General features: G+C 38.3%; 2 protein-coding genes across 2 annotated transcripts; both read right to left on the reverse strand.

Moving 5' to 3' along the window:
- Nucleotides 1–10,738: 10,738 nt before the first annotated feature.
- Nucleotides 10,739–11,915, reverse strand: LOC128857459 (uncharacterized). Its single transcript, XM_054093215.1, has 3 exons — nt 11,861–11,915; nt 10,995–11,380; nt 10,739–10,930 (listed from the first exon to the last, which is right to left on the reverse strand). Exons 1-3 carry the CDS (start codon nt 11,913–11,915, stop codon nt 10,739–10,741), a joined length of 633 nt encoding a protein of 210 aa, XP_053949190.1.
- Nucleotides 11,916–12,034: 119 nt separating this feature from the next.
- LOC128857460 (E3 SUMO-protein ligase ZBED1-like) lies at nt 12,035–12,869 on the reverse strand. The gene is made up of 2 exons (XM_054093216.1): nt 12,686–12,869; nt 12,035–12,612 (listed from the first exon to the last, which is right to left on the reverse strand). Exons 1-2 carry the CDS (start codon nt 12,726–12,728, stop codon nt 12,035–12,037), a joined length of 621 nt encoding a protein of 206 aa, XP_053949191.1. The 5' UTR covers nt 12,729–12,869.
- Between the last annotated feature and the right edge of the window lie 6,360 nt (nt 12,870–19,229).

Consider the following 19,229-nt stretch of genomic DNA (forward strand, 5'->3'; position numbering starts at 1 on the left):
TGACGCCAGTCCTAGTTATTTTGGATTTCACCTTGTATTATTGTTTCTCATTGCTTTGTTGTTTACTTCAATCACTTCTCATCCATCACTTTTAGTCTTCCATCACTTTTAGTCTAGTGATTTAGTGATTTGCCCAATGGAACCATCTTCAGTGTTTACTTTGCCGTACTTTCGAAAATGATTGTTTGTTCCTCAAAGTTCTTGTAGAACTGTTTTTGGCAGTTTCAAATCTATTTTGCAAGCTGATGATGCTTCCTTGAGTTCAAATGACTCGCTGGGGTCGGTATCACGTGAATACTTTGAATGAATGTTGACTTCCAATGCGTCGATTTATGCTGATTTATCCACAACGCGTGTAGACTTTACAAACCCCTCAAGCAAAATGCAATATCTCACGAAACGACGGTATAAATCGGAGTAAATCCATAGTTTCTCGGGCTGTATGGCAAGTAGTGTCGGCGCCAAACTAAATGTTATGAAGATCACAGGCCAATGCTTCCGGCATCAAAAAGTCGTTTATCATGGCAAGATAGCGTTCGCTATTCACTCTTACAGAAGAAATATGGGTCGATGATTCCTCCAGCCTCATCGGCCTTAAAAACCGCGCTGTTAGTTCTGCCTTATCCAAACTGAATAAAGAGGCAAAGCGAATGGATTTGGTGGTGAACGAGGACAAAACGAAGTACGTCCTGTCTTCAAACAAACAGTCGGCGACAAACAAACAAAAAAATGATGTATTTAGTTTCACTGTCAAAAAACCCTATTTGAAAAAGTACCTCCAATCTGATCACTTTTTATATTCTCAACAACAATACAAGGCAACCAATGCCTTCTTTTTTATTCTATCAGTAAGAATTTAACTCTATAAGTGAATGTAATACTGGCCATCAAGGCTAACTAAACTCTCTTGTCCTTATATTTTCTCATCAAAAGGTAGGCAACCCTTTTAGTGTTTGGGAAGAAACGATGCTATGCAGGTATCGACCCTTTTACTCTTAGAGTAGTAGCACTACTCTTCTAAATATTTGCACTTCCACGAATATTATTATAATTTTTTTTTTTTTTTTTTGTAATGAAATCTTTGCACCCTTCTCTTGTTTATTTTCTTCAATTACAGAGCTAGTCTCCAATACTTTTCGAATTATCCGCTGATGTTTTTTAACGCTACACAGTGACTTTTAAATCGCGTTGAACTGAACGTTCATCCACTTCACACTTCCACTTGAACAGTTGGGTTGTGGATACTCCAAATTACATCAATTTTGGTGAAGCAGTTGGATCGTGTATATACATTTTGTATTGCAGCGATTTTGGTTAGAATAAAGCACAGAGGGATTCGAATTAGATTTTTGTTATCAATGCCTGCTATATCAGTAGGCGTAGGAATGAAATGACAACCACGATGCCTAAGTCTTAGTCCCACGAGAGCAGAGCAGCTAAGAAGCAGATTTCATCTCATCCGCCATACAGCTGATGTAAAAAGGACTCGAAGTACTTTCAAGCCTGACGACATGCATACCCCGCAGATAGTGGCATGTAAGGATGCCCACGAAATTCGAGAGCTGATATTTTGTCAGCCTCAGAAGAGGCCTCAGACGCTTCCGATCTACACGTGGCCAGAAGGTTTTCGTGACCTTAGAAGTTTGTGTACTTGCCCAGCGCTGACTGAGTTGACGCGAAGCCCATCGATTCAGAAGTAGAGCGCAGGTTCTCAAGGGGATTGCAGTCCTCTCCCTTCGTGGGGAAACTACCACAAAGGTCCCTTGTTTGGCCAGAAATGTCGGTATGGCTAGGTAACCGGATGAGCCTTATGTCAAATAATTCGGATGCGATCGAAAATGAGCCTATGCCCTTAATTGCCACTTGACTATCGGAGTAAATATTTACTTTCTTAACAGTTATTAGGCAGATTGCGGTTACCTCTGCATGGAACACACTGCAAAGGTCCCGTAGCCGAATTTGGCTCTAATGGGGAGCTCTACTTATGTACAATACTCTTCCGCCAACCCTTCCGTCCAAATTCCAGCCATCCCTGAACAATCCACTCCTCCATTGATGGAATGTGGGTGCTGAATGTTACGCTTGGACTAAGCAAGTGTATACACTGATCCGTTGTCATGGGGATGATCCCAAAGTTTCTAATAGCATTGATTAGTACTTAAAGATATCCACTTGGAGATCTTTTACTGGTGTTGTTCCCTACTACTACTACTGAGCTAATCTTCAGACAGTTCGATTTACAGAAGAGTTGGGAAATTATTGGGTTGGCTTCAGATGGCTTCAGTTGAATTTTTAGGTTTGCAGACGTAGTACAAATGCAAAACACATTTTGTTATTTGATAGTTGGCAATTCAGCTATCAATCAGTAAATAAAGTTTTTTGATCGGTTGCGCAGTTTTCATTTGGCGTTCGTTGAAAAATGGACGTCATATTTTGCTTTTTTATTTCCGCAAAGGGAAAACCGCATCGGAAGTTCATAAAAAGTTATCTGCTGTTTATGGTGACGAAGCCTTAAAAGAATGGCAGTGTCAAAATTGGTTTGGTTTTGGATGCTCTGGTCGTCCAGTTGAAGTTGAAGGGCGTCCCTAATCAAAGCAATAACCGATTCGGATCGTCACAGTACAAACGTGAGATTGCAGAGAAGCTTCATGTATCACATACAAGCAAAAATCACTTAAAACAACTTCGTTTTGTTCAAAAACTTGATACATGGGTTCCTCACGAACTGAAAGAAACGCATTTAACGCATCGCACTAAAAGCTGCGATTTGCTAAAGAAACGTAATGAAAATGATCTATTTTTTAAACGACTGATAACTGGCGATGAAAAATGGGTTATTAACAACAATATTAAGTGGAGAAGATCATGGAGCAGGCTGGGTGAACCAACTCAAACAACATCAAAAGCTGGTATTCATCAAAGAAGGTTTTGTTATCAGTTTGGAGGGATTACAAAGGAGTTGTCTACTTTGACCTCTTACTACCAAACCGAAGGAACAATTCTCATATCTACATTGAACATTGAAATTAAACAATGCAGTTGAAGAACAGCACCTAAATTGACAAATCGAAATAGTATTGTATGCCATAATGACAATGCAAGGCCACACACATCTTTGGCCACTCGTCAAAAATGATTGGAGCTTGGTTGGGATGTTTTGCCACATCCACCATATACAGGGTTTGATTGAAAAGTAATGAGCCTTATTTTTTTTAAGCAGTTTTATTAAACCTTTTGGCTTATACAACTAATATTCTTCAAAATAGGACCCTTGAGCGTCAATACACCGCTGGTAGCGGTCCTTCCAATGCAGGAAACATTTTTTAAACTCATACGCCGGAATTGCGTTCAATTCGGCTGTCATAGTTTTTTGGATCGCCTCGATGGAGTCGAAACGCCTCCTCTCCAGCTTTCTTTTCAGGCGCGAGAACAAGAAGAATTCCGGAGGGGACAGGTCTGGGCTGTAGGGATAGTGGGGAAGCACCGGAACCCCTATCTTGGCCAATGCAGAGGTGCAGAGGAAGGTGGTGTGCGTCGGCGTATTGTCGTGATGAAGGGTCCAATTGTTGACGAGGTTGGGCCGAACCGGGCGGTGAATGACTTGTGTCACCGTTTTACTTGGGTACTGGACACAGATTGGTCCCCGTAAGCCTCCTTGAGTAGCCCAATGGTTTTGGTACTCGTTTTGTTTAGCTTTACGCATCGAGTAACGTTGCTCCAACGATCGCTGCATTTTCGCCACTGCAAAATCCTAATTCACTTTTAAAACAGCTTTCACGCGCGGAGCGATGTTGACTGCACCGCTGTTGCCAGCGAACTGGAACCGGTTTCTAGTGGAAGGGGAAGGTCCAACGATCATTTGCCCCCACCAGCCGATTCGGTTGAGCGCTTGGCAGACGCTCCGCGCGGGAAGGCTCATTACTTTTCAATCAAACCCTGTAGTCCTCACCTTGCATCGTCTGATTACTTTTTCTTTCGATCTTTACAAAACTCCTTGAATGGTAAAAATTTCAATAATAATGATGATGTCAAATCGTACCCGATTCAGTTCTCTGCTAATAAAAACCAGAGATTTTATGAACGTGGGATTATGATGCTGCCTGAAAGATGGCAAAAAGTCATTGATGAAAATGGGCGATACATTACAGAATAAAGTTATTTAGTTCCCTAAAAAAATTTTCTTTGATTTTCTAAAAAAAAATCCGCAATTACTTAGTTGCCAACGCAATAGAAATACAGTACTTATACATACATACCTACATAAATTAACAGCGAAATGGCCAGTTACCCTGCAATCAGTGAAAAGATAAGTATGCAGTTATTCCCACTGTTCAGTAACGTTAACCAACTCTAAGCAGATTCCAACTGGTTGCCATTATATTCACTTAGCTTCCTTCAATCCATTGTTGCACATAGAAAATATATGCAGATATTTCAAACACAAAGCATACCCGAGAGTTCTTCTTGCCGGGGCAATCATGCATGAACGCACTTACAAACAGAATAATTATGGCTCAGTAGTAGCTAAATATAGTGCACACTTACGTATCCTATTGAAGCCTTGCACATTTTCCAGATACACAAGTTATTATACAAATCTAGTACATCATTAATTAATGTTTTCGACCTGGCAAATATTTCTGCTCACTCCATTACCTGCATTTTACATGCCTGCGGTTGTTTCATCGTAACTTGTGAGCACAACAAATGAACTTTATTTGTATTTGTTATGTTATGCCATAAATATCATAGTTACATATTAATTCGTGTGTGTAGGAACATTTGCCTACTGAGTTTGATCTTCCCTTTGCCTTCTTTGATGATGGCTAATCGCTTCTCTTGCTGATTATTATTTGGTTAATATGCAACCATTGCTTGTGCGACAAATGTCTTGCCCGATTACTGCACAAATATTTAATCTACTGATATGAACGTCCGGCCACAAAGTTGTCTTGCATTCAAAAGATTAAAGGGCTTAGTAGCCAGTCTTGACATGAAACGGCATACGAAATTGCAAGGCCCTTTCAACTGATATAAAGGGTGGTTAATTTTCAAGGGCCGATGTTGAATGTGAACCACGTCTAAACGTCTAATTTTTCTCTGCATTTCATATGACATTTTTCAATTTCAGACTAATTCAATTAAGCAATGCGTTAAAGTTATTCAGGCTGATTATCAAAACGGGCGCTCAAATCAAAATGCATTTCGCGCATTTTCGAAGAAAATCATCTTCAGTGATGAGGCACATTTTCACCTCCCTCAGTGGATTCGTCAATAAGCAGAATTGCCGCATTTGGGCGAATGATAATCCAAGAGTGATCGCCGAAAAATCAATGCACCCACAAAGAGTGACTGTTTGGTGCGATCTATGGGCCGGCGGCATCCCTGGGGCCATATTTTTCCCAAAATGAGGCCGGTCAGGCAGTTACTGTGAATAGTGTTTGCTATCGTGAGATGATAACGAACTTTTTATGTCCCCAATTGGAAGATATGGATGTGGACGATTTGTGGTTTCAACAGGATGGAGCCACTTGTCGCACAGCTAACGAAACAATGGCTATTTTGCGCGAAAAATTTGATGGCCGAATAATCTCACGTCGCGGCGATGTCAAGTGGCTGCCAAGATCATGTGACTTGACACCGTTCGACTTCTTTCTTTGGGGTTATTTGAAAGAAAAGGTGTAGGTCGGTAAGCTAGCGACAATTCAAGAGCTGAAGGATGAGATAATTCGGCACATTAACGGCATACAACCGTAATTATGCCTCAGCGTCATCGAGAATTTTGACCATCAGATGGAGTTCGGCGGCCATTCGGCCGATATTTTATTCTATACGTAATAGAGCCATACTAATATTATCACAATAAAGAGAAAGGACAATAATTTCCTAAAAAAATTGTATTTTATTCAAAATCAACACCGGCCCTTGAAACTTAACCACCCTTTATAAAATAGGTTGTGTTAAATAATTATGGCAAACGCACGTTAACAAGTTTTGGCAATTTATTTGTTACTTATTTAATTTTAATAACTTTTTATGAAAACATAGTTCACGCTCCTACAAAAACTATTTTTGTATATTCTTGTTCACTCCGCTCAGAAGCATAGGGCCTAGACAACACTCTTCCATCGTACATGGTTCTGCGCTATCCCAAGTGATCTCGACATCGGCCAGTTCGCGCAACATCGATCATCGCCAAGTAATTTTTGATCGACCGCGACCTTTGCCCCCTTGCCGGTTCCAGTCCAGTGCTATCTGATGGTTTTCTAAGCGTGTGAACTATCTATCGCCTTTTTTGCGTTTGATTTGCCATAGGATGATGGGCTCCTCATTCGTTGATCTTCACAGCGCGACGCTGCTGTTGGTGTTCGGCCAGAATATTTTACAGATGATGTGTAGCCATTTGTTGACGAAAGTTTGCAGCCTCTGTGTGGCGATGTTTGAGACCAGCCATGTTTAACTTCCGTACAACAATACCGACTTCACAATTGAGCTGAATATTCGCAGTTTAGTGCGTCTGGAGTTTTGCGAACTCGCCCATAGTGTATGCATTCGCTCGAACGCCGCCATGGCTTTGTTTAGCCTGCAGTTGATATATTCATCTACTCCGCAGCCTGTCGTGATGATGTAGCCGAGGTAGCAGAAGCTTTCGGCGAATTCCACCTGATATCCGTTAACCAATATCTGCCTTGCTTTATTGTGGTTGACTCTCATAGTCTTGGCCTTGGCGATGTTTACTTCCAGTCCGACACACAGTGCGGCCGATTCCCGAAAAGCTGGCCAAAACTCAAAAAATTAAGTAATTGATTCAAAATTTCTTACTCAGGGGTTGTCGGGGTCGCTGATTACGAATTTGATCTTAAAATTTTGAAAATCCACCCCCTTCCACCCCTATTGGCCACCACCTCACGTGAAGTAGCGTATATTCTAGAACATAATCAAGATGCATGTAAATTTATATGTTTTCGGGGTCGCAAGGTAGCAAGTGGTAGCAGCTGAATCTTGTTTTATTCAGTAACCATTACTTTTTTGAGTAACCTTTAAAAGGTTTCAAAGTAGCATATGACGGCGTTGTATTACTATACAGTTTGAAAACTAAAATTTTATAAAAAAAATTGCAAAAAATCTATATACGTATTGCTGCAGCTAAAAATTTTTTGTCGAGGTATTGATATGTACTAAAGATTTCTCGTATTTTACTAACCTTCCGAAGATGATTCCATTTGGTTTTGTTCAATTTACTCCACTACAAAATCTTTCAAATGTGTACAACTTTCACTATTCATCGACAGTAATACGATGCTCAAACGAAGGTCACGTTGCGACTGAAAATACAGAGGATACTTAGGGTACAGGACGTTGCTATGAACGGTTTTCACTACTCAAGGCATCACTGTAGCCAACCCAAAGACAAAAAAACTCTATCTAGAAACTTTTTTTTTCGACTTTTGGCCAGCTTTTTGGGAATCGGCCGCACTGTGCGACAGTGCGTGCCAGCGTGACTCGAGTGCCCACCTTCGCCTGTGAGTGAGTAAGCAGATGTCATCGGCGAAGTTCAGGTCCTCAAGATCCTGATGAAACTTCATACGATGCCGCTTTCGTGCAGTGTCAATTAGTTCATAACGTCGTCTAGGACGTTGGCGAAGAGAAGGAATGATACCTTGCATTACGCCTGAGTTGGTGATGAATAGGTCGCTGTTGTTGCCGTTGCGGAGCAGTGCCCGATCGGAGTTCTACAACAAATCCAGTTTCCAAACTTTGTGCAAATTTAGTAAAAAATCAATAAGTTTCCATTAAAAATTGAAACTTTCTATTCAGAACTTCTAGAAAATTTTCAAGCATGCAAGCATCAAATAGCCCAATGATTTATTTTATAATAAAGTGAAAACTTCGTTAATTTTTCAAAATTTGTTTAGCTGACGGTGTTAGGTGTTATCTTTCATATGCGAGTAAAAACAAAGCAATGTTTGAGCTCATTGAAGGTAGCACTGCATCGCATACGAATTCAATGAGCTATAAAGCTGCATACCCGAATTTTTACTAAAAATTATGATTACGCTACAGTTATTTAACGCAGTGTATATTCTAAAATTTTATGTGTAATACTGCGGGCATAATTTCTTCAGAACATATTAACGCATATTTCTTATTCCTTCATGAAAAACAGATAAACACTCGTAAACCAATTATGTAACAGCTTAAAATAAACCACAAGAATATCTCTCATGATATTTCGGCGTCTATCTCTTGACATGCATACGCACCGAGAATTAGTTTTGGGATTAATTAAAAGCATGCAATTTCGTAAGCAACCACATCTACCCCTAAGTACTAAGATGTGCTAAATAGACCACTTAAATGCATAGAAGGGATTATAATTATCTTGCCTTTATACTGTTATTCAACAGATGTACTCGTGTATGTAAAGTTGTTGCACTTATTTAAACTGTACTGTTGTGTGCATATGGAGACGTGTATGTATAAGGATATGTAAAGGGTGCTCAGATTGGAGGTACTTTTTCCAATAAGGTTCTTTCGACAGATCACGCGTGAGTACTGCCAAAATAAATACATAACTTTTTTCAATATTCATTGACATTTCATCACGGAAAGACTTACGCCTCAATAAAGTTTCCAAATCATAAAATTATATTATGAAAATCGACGCTCTGTGAAAAGTGTTCATCGCGAGCTCAGGCCAACTCAGTAGTGAGGCCCATGTTTGGTTTTTTAGTTATGTCAATAGACAAAATTGACGTATTTGGGCTGAAGAGTGAACTGAACCTATTGAAGAGCAGCCTTTACATCTATTTAAAACAGCCGTTTGATGCGGCTTATGGGCTGGAGAATTCATCGGCCCATATTTCTTCAAAGACGAGGCTAGCGCCAGTGTCACAGTGAATGGCGAACGCTATCGCGTCATGACAAACGACTTTTTAATGCCGATGTCGGAAATTGAAGCCCGTGATCTCCACAACATTTGGTTCTAACACGACGATGCTACTAACTTTAAGCAATAATTGTCATGAATGGTTCTATCTTCTTCTTTTATATATAAAAATTAATGTTTGTCTGTATGTCATCGATAAACTAAAAAACTACTGGACCGATTATTATAAAAATTGGTATATATATAATAGGTCTATTTATAAGTTCGTGCGGTTTTACAACAGATGGCGTAACTTGATTATTATTCCATCGATCCACATTTCCAAACATTCATTGGAGAGCTACTGTCGTAAGGCACAAACGTCAGTATAAGTTTTTTATTTGAAGCGTAAACAACAATATTTTTACCACACTTGAAAATGTCGAATTTCGTGCCAAATAATGTGTTTTTGCGGGGAATTCTTCTTCATTATTTTAATATGAAGAAAAAAGCAGCCGAAAGTCATCGTATCTTGGTGGAAGTTTATGGTGAGCATGCTCTATCTGAGCGAACGTGCCAGAAGTGGTTTGCAAGCTTTAAAAGTGGTGATTTTGGCTTGGAAGACGAAGAACGCGAGGGTGCGCCGCCAAAGTTCATGGATACCGAATTGGAGGAATTGCTCGATCAAGATCCGGCTCAAACGCAAGAAGAGGTTGCAAAAACTTTGGGAGTTGATCAATCAACCATTTCCAAACGTTTAAAAGCCATGGGAATGATCCGAAAGGTAGGCCATTGGGTGCCGTATGAATTGAAGCCAAGAGACGTTGAACGCCGTTTTATGGCATGCGAACAACTGCTTCAACGGCACAAAAGAAAGGGTTTTTTGCATCGAACTGTGACTGGCGATGAAAAGTGGGTCCATTACGACAATCCAAAACGTCGGGCAACGTATGGATACCCTGGCCATGCTTCAACATCGACGTCGGCGCAGAATATTCATGGCCTGAAGGTTATGCTGTGTATCTGGTGGGACCAGCTGGGTGTTGTGTATTATGAGCTACTGAAACCGAATGAAACGATTACGGGGGATGTCTACCGACGACAATTGATGCGTTTGAGCCGAGCACTGCGAGAAAAACGGCCGCAATACGCCGATAGACACGACAAAGTTATTTTGCAACATGACAATGCTCGGCCACATGTTGCACAAGTGGTCAAAACATACTTAGAAACGCTCAAATGGGATGTCCTACCCCACCCGCCGTATAGTCCAGACCTTGCGCCATCCGATTACTATCTCTTCCGATCGATGCAACATGGCCTGGCTGACCAGCACTTCCGTAATTACGATGAAGTCAAAAAATGGATCGATTCGTGGATTGCGGCAAAACCGACCGAATTTTTCACAAAGGGAATCCGTGAATTGCCAGAAAGATGGGAAAAAGTAGTAGTAAGCGATGGACAATATTTTGAATATTAAATTTGTAACCATTTTACGTCAATAAAGTTTCAAATTTCGAAAAAAACCGCACGAACTTATTCATAGTCCTATTATTATATGTATTTTTCCACGGATAAGGTTTGTAGTAGAGCTGTTGAAACATCGATGTTTGACCACATCGATGTTTCGATGTTTTTCAGAAAAAAACATCGATGTATCGATACTACATCGAAGTAATATAGTACATTTTTTGATTCTCTATATAATATATATATCTTTATTAAGGATAACATCCTTTTTCCAAACTTAAAACTATAAAACAGAAGTTCAATCATTCAACTTAATACTATAAAACAGAAATTAAATCTTTCAAACTTAATACTATAAAGCATAATTTAATCTTTTTCAAACTTAAAACTATAAAACAATCATTGCTGTTCAGAGATCCACTTGTTCCGATTGATAAAAAGTAGCATGTCAACATGTTTAAACTGAAGCGAACTTCTTTTTTCGCTTACAACGATTCCAGCCTTACTGAACATACGTTCGCTTTCTGTCGAAGTTGCTGGAACGCAGAAATATTTTTTGCAGCAATGCTGAAATGATTTATCTGATGAGATCTGTAATAATAAAATTTAATTAATACACATATTTAAACGCTGGAATTGACAAGTAAAATACAACCTTCCAATAATCTAAAGGGTTGGAGTTTGATTCCAAATTGTCTAGATTAAAATATTGACGAATTGACAATATGGAATCCACTGTATTAGTTTTATGTTTCAAACTTTTGTTTTTTTCCAAAAATTGAAAAAGGGATGTCTGCGATGTGGAGGTTGATGTTGGCAGGCGTGGTTCGTCGCAAGGGCGAGACTTCTGTGCGTTGAAAGAAGAAAGCTCGTTTTCCAAGAGTTTTTGAGCCTCAGTGATGTTAAATGGTGAGTGAAACGCTTCTTTTTTAAACCGAGGATCTAGCAAAGTTGCCACTCGAGGAACATTGCGAATTTCATATTGCAGTAGTCTGGACGATAAGCCCTCCAATAAGCAATTGCAGCTTTCGCGACCTTCAACTGTTTTTAGGTCATTTTTTAACAATTGCAAATTATGCAGAAGTCCGCAAGTTATAGGAATTATTAATGATACCGTGACCAACGTTCGCGAAGAAGTTTGCAATGTTGCGCATTCAAAAGGTTGCAATAAAATTTTTATGTCTTTTAAAATTAAAATTTCGTCAGCCGAAAACGGGGCAAGTCCCTTTGGGGTTGAAAGAAGAACACTGCTTATAGCATCATTTGTTTTAAGAATTCTTTCAATCATATGAAATGCGCTATTCCATCTTGTAGGACATTCATACTTTAAACTGTATGGCTTCTCTGTATTTTGAGCTTCTTTAAACTTGGCGTAAGCTACTGTGCTTTTCTTAAAAAATCCCACAATACTTTTGCATTTCCCCATAATAACTTTTATTTTCTCTTGATTCAGGCATAGTTGAACTATTAAATTAATAACATGCGCAAAGCATGGCACATGTCTTTTTTGCAATATCTCACATGCTTTTATCATTGTTCTTGCGCTATCGGTAACAATGGCTGCAACTTTGTCCATAACTTCCCATTCAATTAGCACTGCACATAGAGAGTTCGCAATGTTTTCTGCAGAATGATTTTTCTCATTCTGTAACTTACTAGTCGAAAGTACTGCTGTGCGAAGTTTAAATTCTGGATCTAATATATAAAATGGCAAGTTACGGTCAAATAAGCCTCGTTGGCTCGAGATGTCCAACAGTCGGTTGTCACAGCGCAATATTCCACTTCTTGCAAAATGCTTTTCAGTTTCATTCTCATGTTCATGAATAAATTATTATAACATGTTGAAAGCAATGTTGATCGTGAAGGCAATTCGTATCGGGGATCCAAAGCATTTACAAATTGCTTAAATCCCTCGTTTTCTACAATGTAAAATGGACGTAAATCGGAGCAAATGAAATTTAACAATGCGCTGTCCAAATCTCTCTTCCGTTTCGATGAGGCTTCATATTTTTTATCCAAATAAGCCGCCATATGTCCTGAAGCCTTTGGCAACTCACTCACCGTTAACGTTGGGTGTACCCGCTTTAAATGTCCCGCCATGTTGGTGGTGTTTCCGCTGGTTTGATAAATTTTACCACATTTTAAACATTTGGCAGTCTTGCCATCCGAGGACTTATTAAAAAAATTCCACACATTGGACTGACCATATCGCGCCTTTTTGGCTTGCGGCTCTTCCTCTTGCTCTTTTTCTTCAATGGTTGCCGCACTACAACCTACATACAAATGAGACAAAACACAGAGGTTAACTTGAAAAGAAGGCATCAGTTAATATATATATGTACATACCTTGCCCATTTGAAGCTCTAAGATATTTATGCATTATAACCATTGCCTGCCAACACCAATAACTCCAAAAATAACGCTCTAGCTTTTACTGCGTTTTTTTCTCAGTGATGGAAAAACTGGCAAAAACATCGAACATCGGAGAAAAAACATCGATGTTTTTTACGAAAGGAGAAACATCGATGTATCGATACTACATCGATGTTTCGCACAGCTCTAGTTTGTAGAATATGCTAATTGATGCCACTCGCCACCAGATGGCGCTGCAGAGTAGCAACTTCTGTCCCGTTCAACCGATTGTCATAAAAATTTGTATGGAAATGGGCGAACGGAAATTGGTGAATCTACACAATGTATCACCCTGACAGTAAACTTCTGTAAGATTACGGAAAGCATCGTCGAATTGGTGCAAAAAGTTTTCCCAAGCATTGCATACAGCTACAAAAACCATCAGTGGCGCAGTACGCATGCTGCATTAGCAGCCAAAAACATCGATGTCAATAACATCAACTTCACCATTCAGCATGGAATACCCAGTAAAACGACGACATATAAGTCCATCGATACTGTGGAGAATCAAGACGAGGTTTTCAACTATCCAACTGAGTTCTTACATTGAAAATTGGCGTACTCATCATTCTTCTTCGAAACATAAATCCGCCACGACTTTGCAACGGAACCAGATTCTCGGTCAAGAAAATGATAAACAATGCTATCAAGGCAACAATTTCGACTGGAAAATTCAAAGGTGAAGACGTACTGTTGCCACGTATCTCAATGATACCGACAGCTATGCCATTCGAATTCAAACGCTTACAGTTCCCGGTGCGACTCGCTTTCGCAATGACTATTAACAAAGCACAAATTGGTGGATTAAATTGGGAGAATCCATGCTTCTCACATGGACAGCTCTATGTGGTTTGCTCACGTGTCGGAAAACCTTCTGATTTATTCGTCTATGCACCAGATGGAAAAACAAGAAATATTATGTATCCCACAGCACTTCAATACACATCGAATTGAAACTAAACTTTGTAATGTCATATTTATCGAATTGAGAAAAATCAATAAAATGGCTTAGAATGAATTGAATATTTGTGTACTGATTTTTCTTTAAAGTTATTTTTCTTAAATTTATTTTAGTTGTTGGCGTAGCAACGCGAGCCGGGTAAAGCTAGTACAAAAATAAAAAAGACTGCCTAATCAGTTTGAATTTCAAATCCTTCGACTGCTGTCAACAAAAACACAGTTGTGTTGTCTTGGGTATCTATCCATTTTATATTAGGAATCAAAGCATTGAGAGTTGAAATCAAGGATATGGGGCAGCGGAGGATCAGCAAATCTGCTTGTAAGATCAAACAAGACAAGACTAAGATTTGAAGACTTATTTCAACCATATTTTAGATTTTATTTTATTGATTCAAAGAGTACTGAAGAACAATAGCGGATCTCAAACAAATGAATTTAGTTGGTTATTTGTACTGTTGCTTTTGTTGTAGCAACATAAAACTTCCTCATGAATTTTTGGGGAATACACAACATTTTCACTCTTTGACCGAATAAAAATCCGGGTCATCTCGTTATTGTATAACCCACTCCAATGTGAACGAAGGGACATTAAGTTGTTAGGTATGACCAACTGCCTAGTCACCTAACTCTCCACAATCCACTGAGTTTTCGCATTCACCCATTAGGTATGTTTGCTGAGTTCGGAAGTTGAAATATGAAAGATGAGCATGTTTTGGGAGCTAATGTTGGGACTTGGCGAGATCCTTCTGGCAAAAAGTTCGCCGGTGATAGTTAGGAAAGCTGCTTAGACTATTTATATTTGCTGGTTGTCTAGAAGGGGCGCTGCCTATTGGAATATGTCTCTGATTGAAAATTCAATGTGGTAATTTCTAATCACCACCAAACAGAGCATGAACCTATACTTTTTATACTAATTCGAAAGCACTTGCGAAAGGCAATCTAGGACTAGTACGTGTAGGAGATTATCTCCATTTCCAGTCAAGCACACAGTCAACTTTATGTATATTAATATGTATGTGGGCGCATACATATATTCACAAGTGGATAGTTGTGACAGTGCGTTAGTTGTACACTAATAAACTTCACTTAGTATTAGAATTTGCTCAAATGTAATAGGGAATCTGCGGCTGGGCCAGTGAAGTTAGGTTGCTGTATCTTGGTTCAGTTTGCTGCTTGATTGGTTGGTTGGTCAGTAGCCTTGTTCAGTGTTTGACACATTTCTAATGATTGTGTATGAAATTTTGAGTTTGGGCGTTGACTGCAGACCGGAAGATACTTCCATTTACGGTAGGCATGCAAGTGCGTCTACTGGTACATAACTAAATTTGAGTACAGGAATTTACAATATTTACTTGCAGTGATATGGGGCATTTCACAAAAAGATCACTGAAAGAGCAAACAATATTTTTAAATTCATTTTCTCCAATCAACTTTCAATTTGTTTTCTTCAATCACTGATTCGCTATCCGCATTTGAATACAACTCGAAAAAGTAATGGGAGTCCCACTTAAAAAACTTAAAACTGTTTTTTTTTGTTCCCAAAATATTGACACAAAAAAATATTGAATTATCAATTATAAAAATTTTAAATTTTAAATTAAAATTATAACAAACAAATAATTTAAGCAAAAAATTTAATTGTTAAAAAGAACTACGATATTTCACTCCAAACCAAAATTTTCAGTATTGAATCAATCTCTAAATTATTGTATTAATCGCTATTCAAAAATGTTTTAGTTTACTTCTTACTTCTCACTACAAATAAACTAATTCTCGCAAAAAAATTTTTTCTCAAAACTGTTTAACGAAATTGTGTTTTTTAAGTACCACTGTGGGCAAAAAGTAAGGTGAATTTATTTGTCAAACTTCGCGGGATTAAAATTTCTCTCTAGTTATTTTTTTCATGAGTTGGCAGCACTGTTAATAACATCTGGGCCAACTTTCATTTGAATATCATTATCAGTAATATATTTACGCTTGTGTTTACCAAACGACCAAGAGTGCATTTATCGATTTTTACATTTTGTTTGATTGAGCAGAGAAGTGCCATCAAATTTTGTTTGCGGAATGAAATTTCGGCTGCGGAAACGTTAAGCATGTTGCAGAAGGCATTTGGTGATTCGACCATGTCGCAGAAAAATTTTATAAGTGGTACAAAGACTTCAAAGAGGGTCGAGAACGTGTTGATGGCTTGGAGCGCTCCGGACGACCATCGACGTCAACAGATGACCAACACGTCAATAAAGTGAAGGAGTTAGTGCTCAAAAATCGTTGGTTGACTGTTAAAGACCTTACTGATATGATCGGAATATCAGAAGGATCTGTGAAAACCATTTTGAAAGACCATTTGGGCCTACGAAAAGTCAAATCTCGTTTGGTACCGAAAACTCTCAATTTCTTGGAAAAAAGTCGTCGCGTTGATGTGTGTGAAACAATGCTTTCAGACTATCAGGACAAGCTCAAATGCATCATTATGGGAGATGAGACTTAGATTTATGCTTACGACCCTGAAACAACCGACCAATCAAGCGAATATCGTGCTAAAGGCGAGGCCAGACCGAAAAGAGCACGTCAAAGTCGTTCAAAAATAAAGGTCATGATGACAGTTTTTTTCGATTTTCGTGGTGTGGTGCACTATGAATTCCTTCCACCTGGCCAAACTGTTAATAAGGAATATTATTTGAGCGTTATGCGTCGTTTACGTGAAGCAATTCGACTAAAAAGACCAGAATTATGGGCCAACATCTTTTGGTTTTTGCATCACGATAATGCACCGTCCCACACTGCACTCGTTCTTCGTAACCATTTCGCCAAAGATTCCACGCATATCGTTCCGCAACCACCATATTCGCCTGATTTGGCTCTGTGTGACTTCTGGCTATTCCCAAAACTCAAGAGACCACTCCGGGGAACGCGTTTCGAGTCGATCGAGGAGATAAAAGCTGAATCGAAGAAAGTGCTGATGGCTATACAGGAAATGGACTATTTGGCATGTTTCTTGAATTGGAAAAATCGTTGGCATAAGTGTATTTCATCGAGAGGGGATTATTTTGAAGGGGATGAAATTGATTTACCAAAATAAATAATACAACCAAATTCACCTTACTTTTTGCCCACAGAAGTACATATATTTCACCCAAAGAAAAAAATTAACAAACGAAATGTTTTAAATATTAAATATATATAATGTCCTTTAACTATACCAAAAATTTGAATATTGAATAAATCTCAAAACTACAAAATTTTCTTTTTCAAATTTTTTTCATATAAATTCCTTTAACTCCGATTGGAGTGCAGGGCTAGAACGGGAAATAACCCTAGACATTTCACTTTCAAAAACTATACCAAAAATTTTAACATTGAATAAATCTCAAAATTAAAAAAAAATTACAATTTTTTTTCGTTTACTTCGTATTATACTCAAACATAATACAAATAAACCAATTTTTATAAAAAACTTGTTCCTCAAAAAATTTAAAAATTTTTTATATATTTTATTTCGTTATGTATTCAAATTTAGTTATTTAAAAATTAAGTTTAAAAAATCAAAATTTTTTTCTCAAAAATTTTCAACTTAAAATTTGATTTTTTTAAGTATATTCTATATTAAAAAACTAAAAATAAGGACACAAATAAACCAATTTTCATAAAAAATTTTTTTACAAAAAATGTATTAAATGTTAAAAATAAATGTTTAAAAATAAATTTCTTCTAATTCCGGTTGGAGCGTAGGACCAGAACAGGAAATAATCTAAGGCATGCCACTTTAAAAAACTGTAGCAAAAATTCCGAAAAAAAAATGCAAGTAAAAGGTGGTTAAGTTCCAAGGGCCGGTGTTGCTTTTGAATCAAATACATTTTTTTTAAGAAATTATTATCATATCTCTTTATTATGATTATACTTGTAGGGCTCAATTACGTATGGGACAAAATATCATCTAAATGGGTGCCGCGACCTCGGCGGCACACCTCCAAAGGCCCCCAAATGCAAATAGTTCCTTATCTAAATATATATACAATTTTTTTTCAAAGAAAAAAAAAAAAAATTAAAATAAAAAAAAATAAAGAAGTTTTAAAATATATTGTATCCAAAAACAAAAATATTTATTTAATTTTTTGGACAAAATAAACTTTAAAGAGCAAATCTTAATTACTTTTTTATTTTATTTATTATTAGTTCGTAGGTTCGAATCTCCGTGCATGAACAGCAAAAATGGAAAAAGTTTTTTCTAATAGCGGCAGCCCCTCGGCAGGCAATGGCAAGCTTCCGAGTGTATTTCTTTCAAGAAAAAGCTCTTCATAAAAACTATCTGCCGTTTGGAGTCGGATTAAAACTGTAGGTCTCCCCATTTGTACCTTAACATCAAGCCGCACATTACAAATTGGAGGAGGAGCTCGGTCAAACACCTAACAGAAGTGCACGAGCCACTTATTTATTTTATTTTATTTCACTTTAAAGATTTTTTTCTAATAGCGGCCACCCCTCTAAATACCAACATTACAGAAATCTAAAATTAAAAGAAATTTTTTTTACACTTTTCCCCGTCCACTTCTTGTTGTACTCAGACCTACAAATAAAACAATTTTCAGAAAAACTTATGACTAGGCTTATAGTACTTCGATTGCTTGGCGTAGACTCGCTCAGCTGCTATACCCCTTAAAACATGTACTTAGACAAATTCTCAGAAGTAATTTATGACACTGAGACCGAGGACTACAATAACAATGGTCAATCTATTCGAACCGTCGAAGATCTGAGCTGAAGTGCTGCTCGTCTCTTGGGAATTTTAGTAACGGGGCATGAAAATAAATCAAAAGTATAAAAAAGTTTTTTATTGCTACGATTACGATTTGAAAAGTGTATCGAGTGTCCTGTTTTTGTCCCGCATCTTACAAACTCATGTTGAGTCTCAATCCCACTTCTGCCGAATATCCCAAATTGTTACACCTTTGAGACACTTTGTTGGCCCTGACTAGTTATGGCTCGTGTTTAGAGCAACAATCAGTATCTGTACACCTCGCTGAGTGCGTCTATTGGTCTATTACACGATGACGCTATTAGTCGATGAGGCTGAACACACTTTTTTAGTTGTAACAGATGGCTTACGGAAAGAAATACCCTCAGGGAGCAAATTGCTGACATCGCGCCGAGCAATATAATCAGCAAAATGCTCGAACGCGAGGACAGCTGGAACGCGGTAAAGAAATACATCGAGAACGTACCACGAAAAATAAAAGATTGACCTCGACACAGCACAACAAAACGAAGCCGCACAGATACAAACACAAGAAGACGAGCCTATAGCATGAAAGCTGGCTACAAATATGGTTGACCTAGACGTGGGTGACTTGGTCCTTTATGAATGCCGTTCTGAACCCTCTCGAAGTAATATAGAAAGCAGTTCCAGGAAGGGCGTCTCCCTAGAAGGAAAGGGGGGATCGTTTTAGTGGCCACACCACACGGTGCAGTAGACGACGAACGCAGTTTGAACCCTACCTCACCCAGCAAAAAAAAAAAA

Source organism: Anastrepha ludens, chromosome 3, assembly GCF_028408465.1.
Source record: "Anastrepha ludens isolate Willacy chromosome 3, idAnaLude1.1, whole genome shotgun sequence".
NCBI lineage: Eukaryota > Metazoa > Arthropoda > Insecta > Diptera > Tephritidae > Anastrepha > Anastrepha ludens.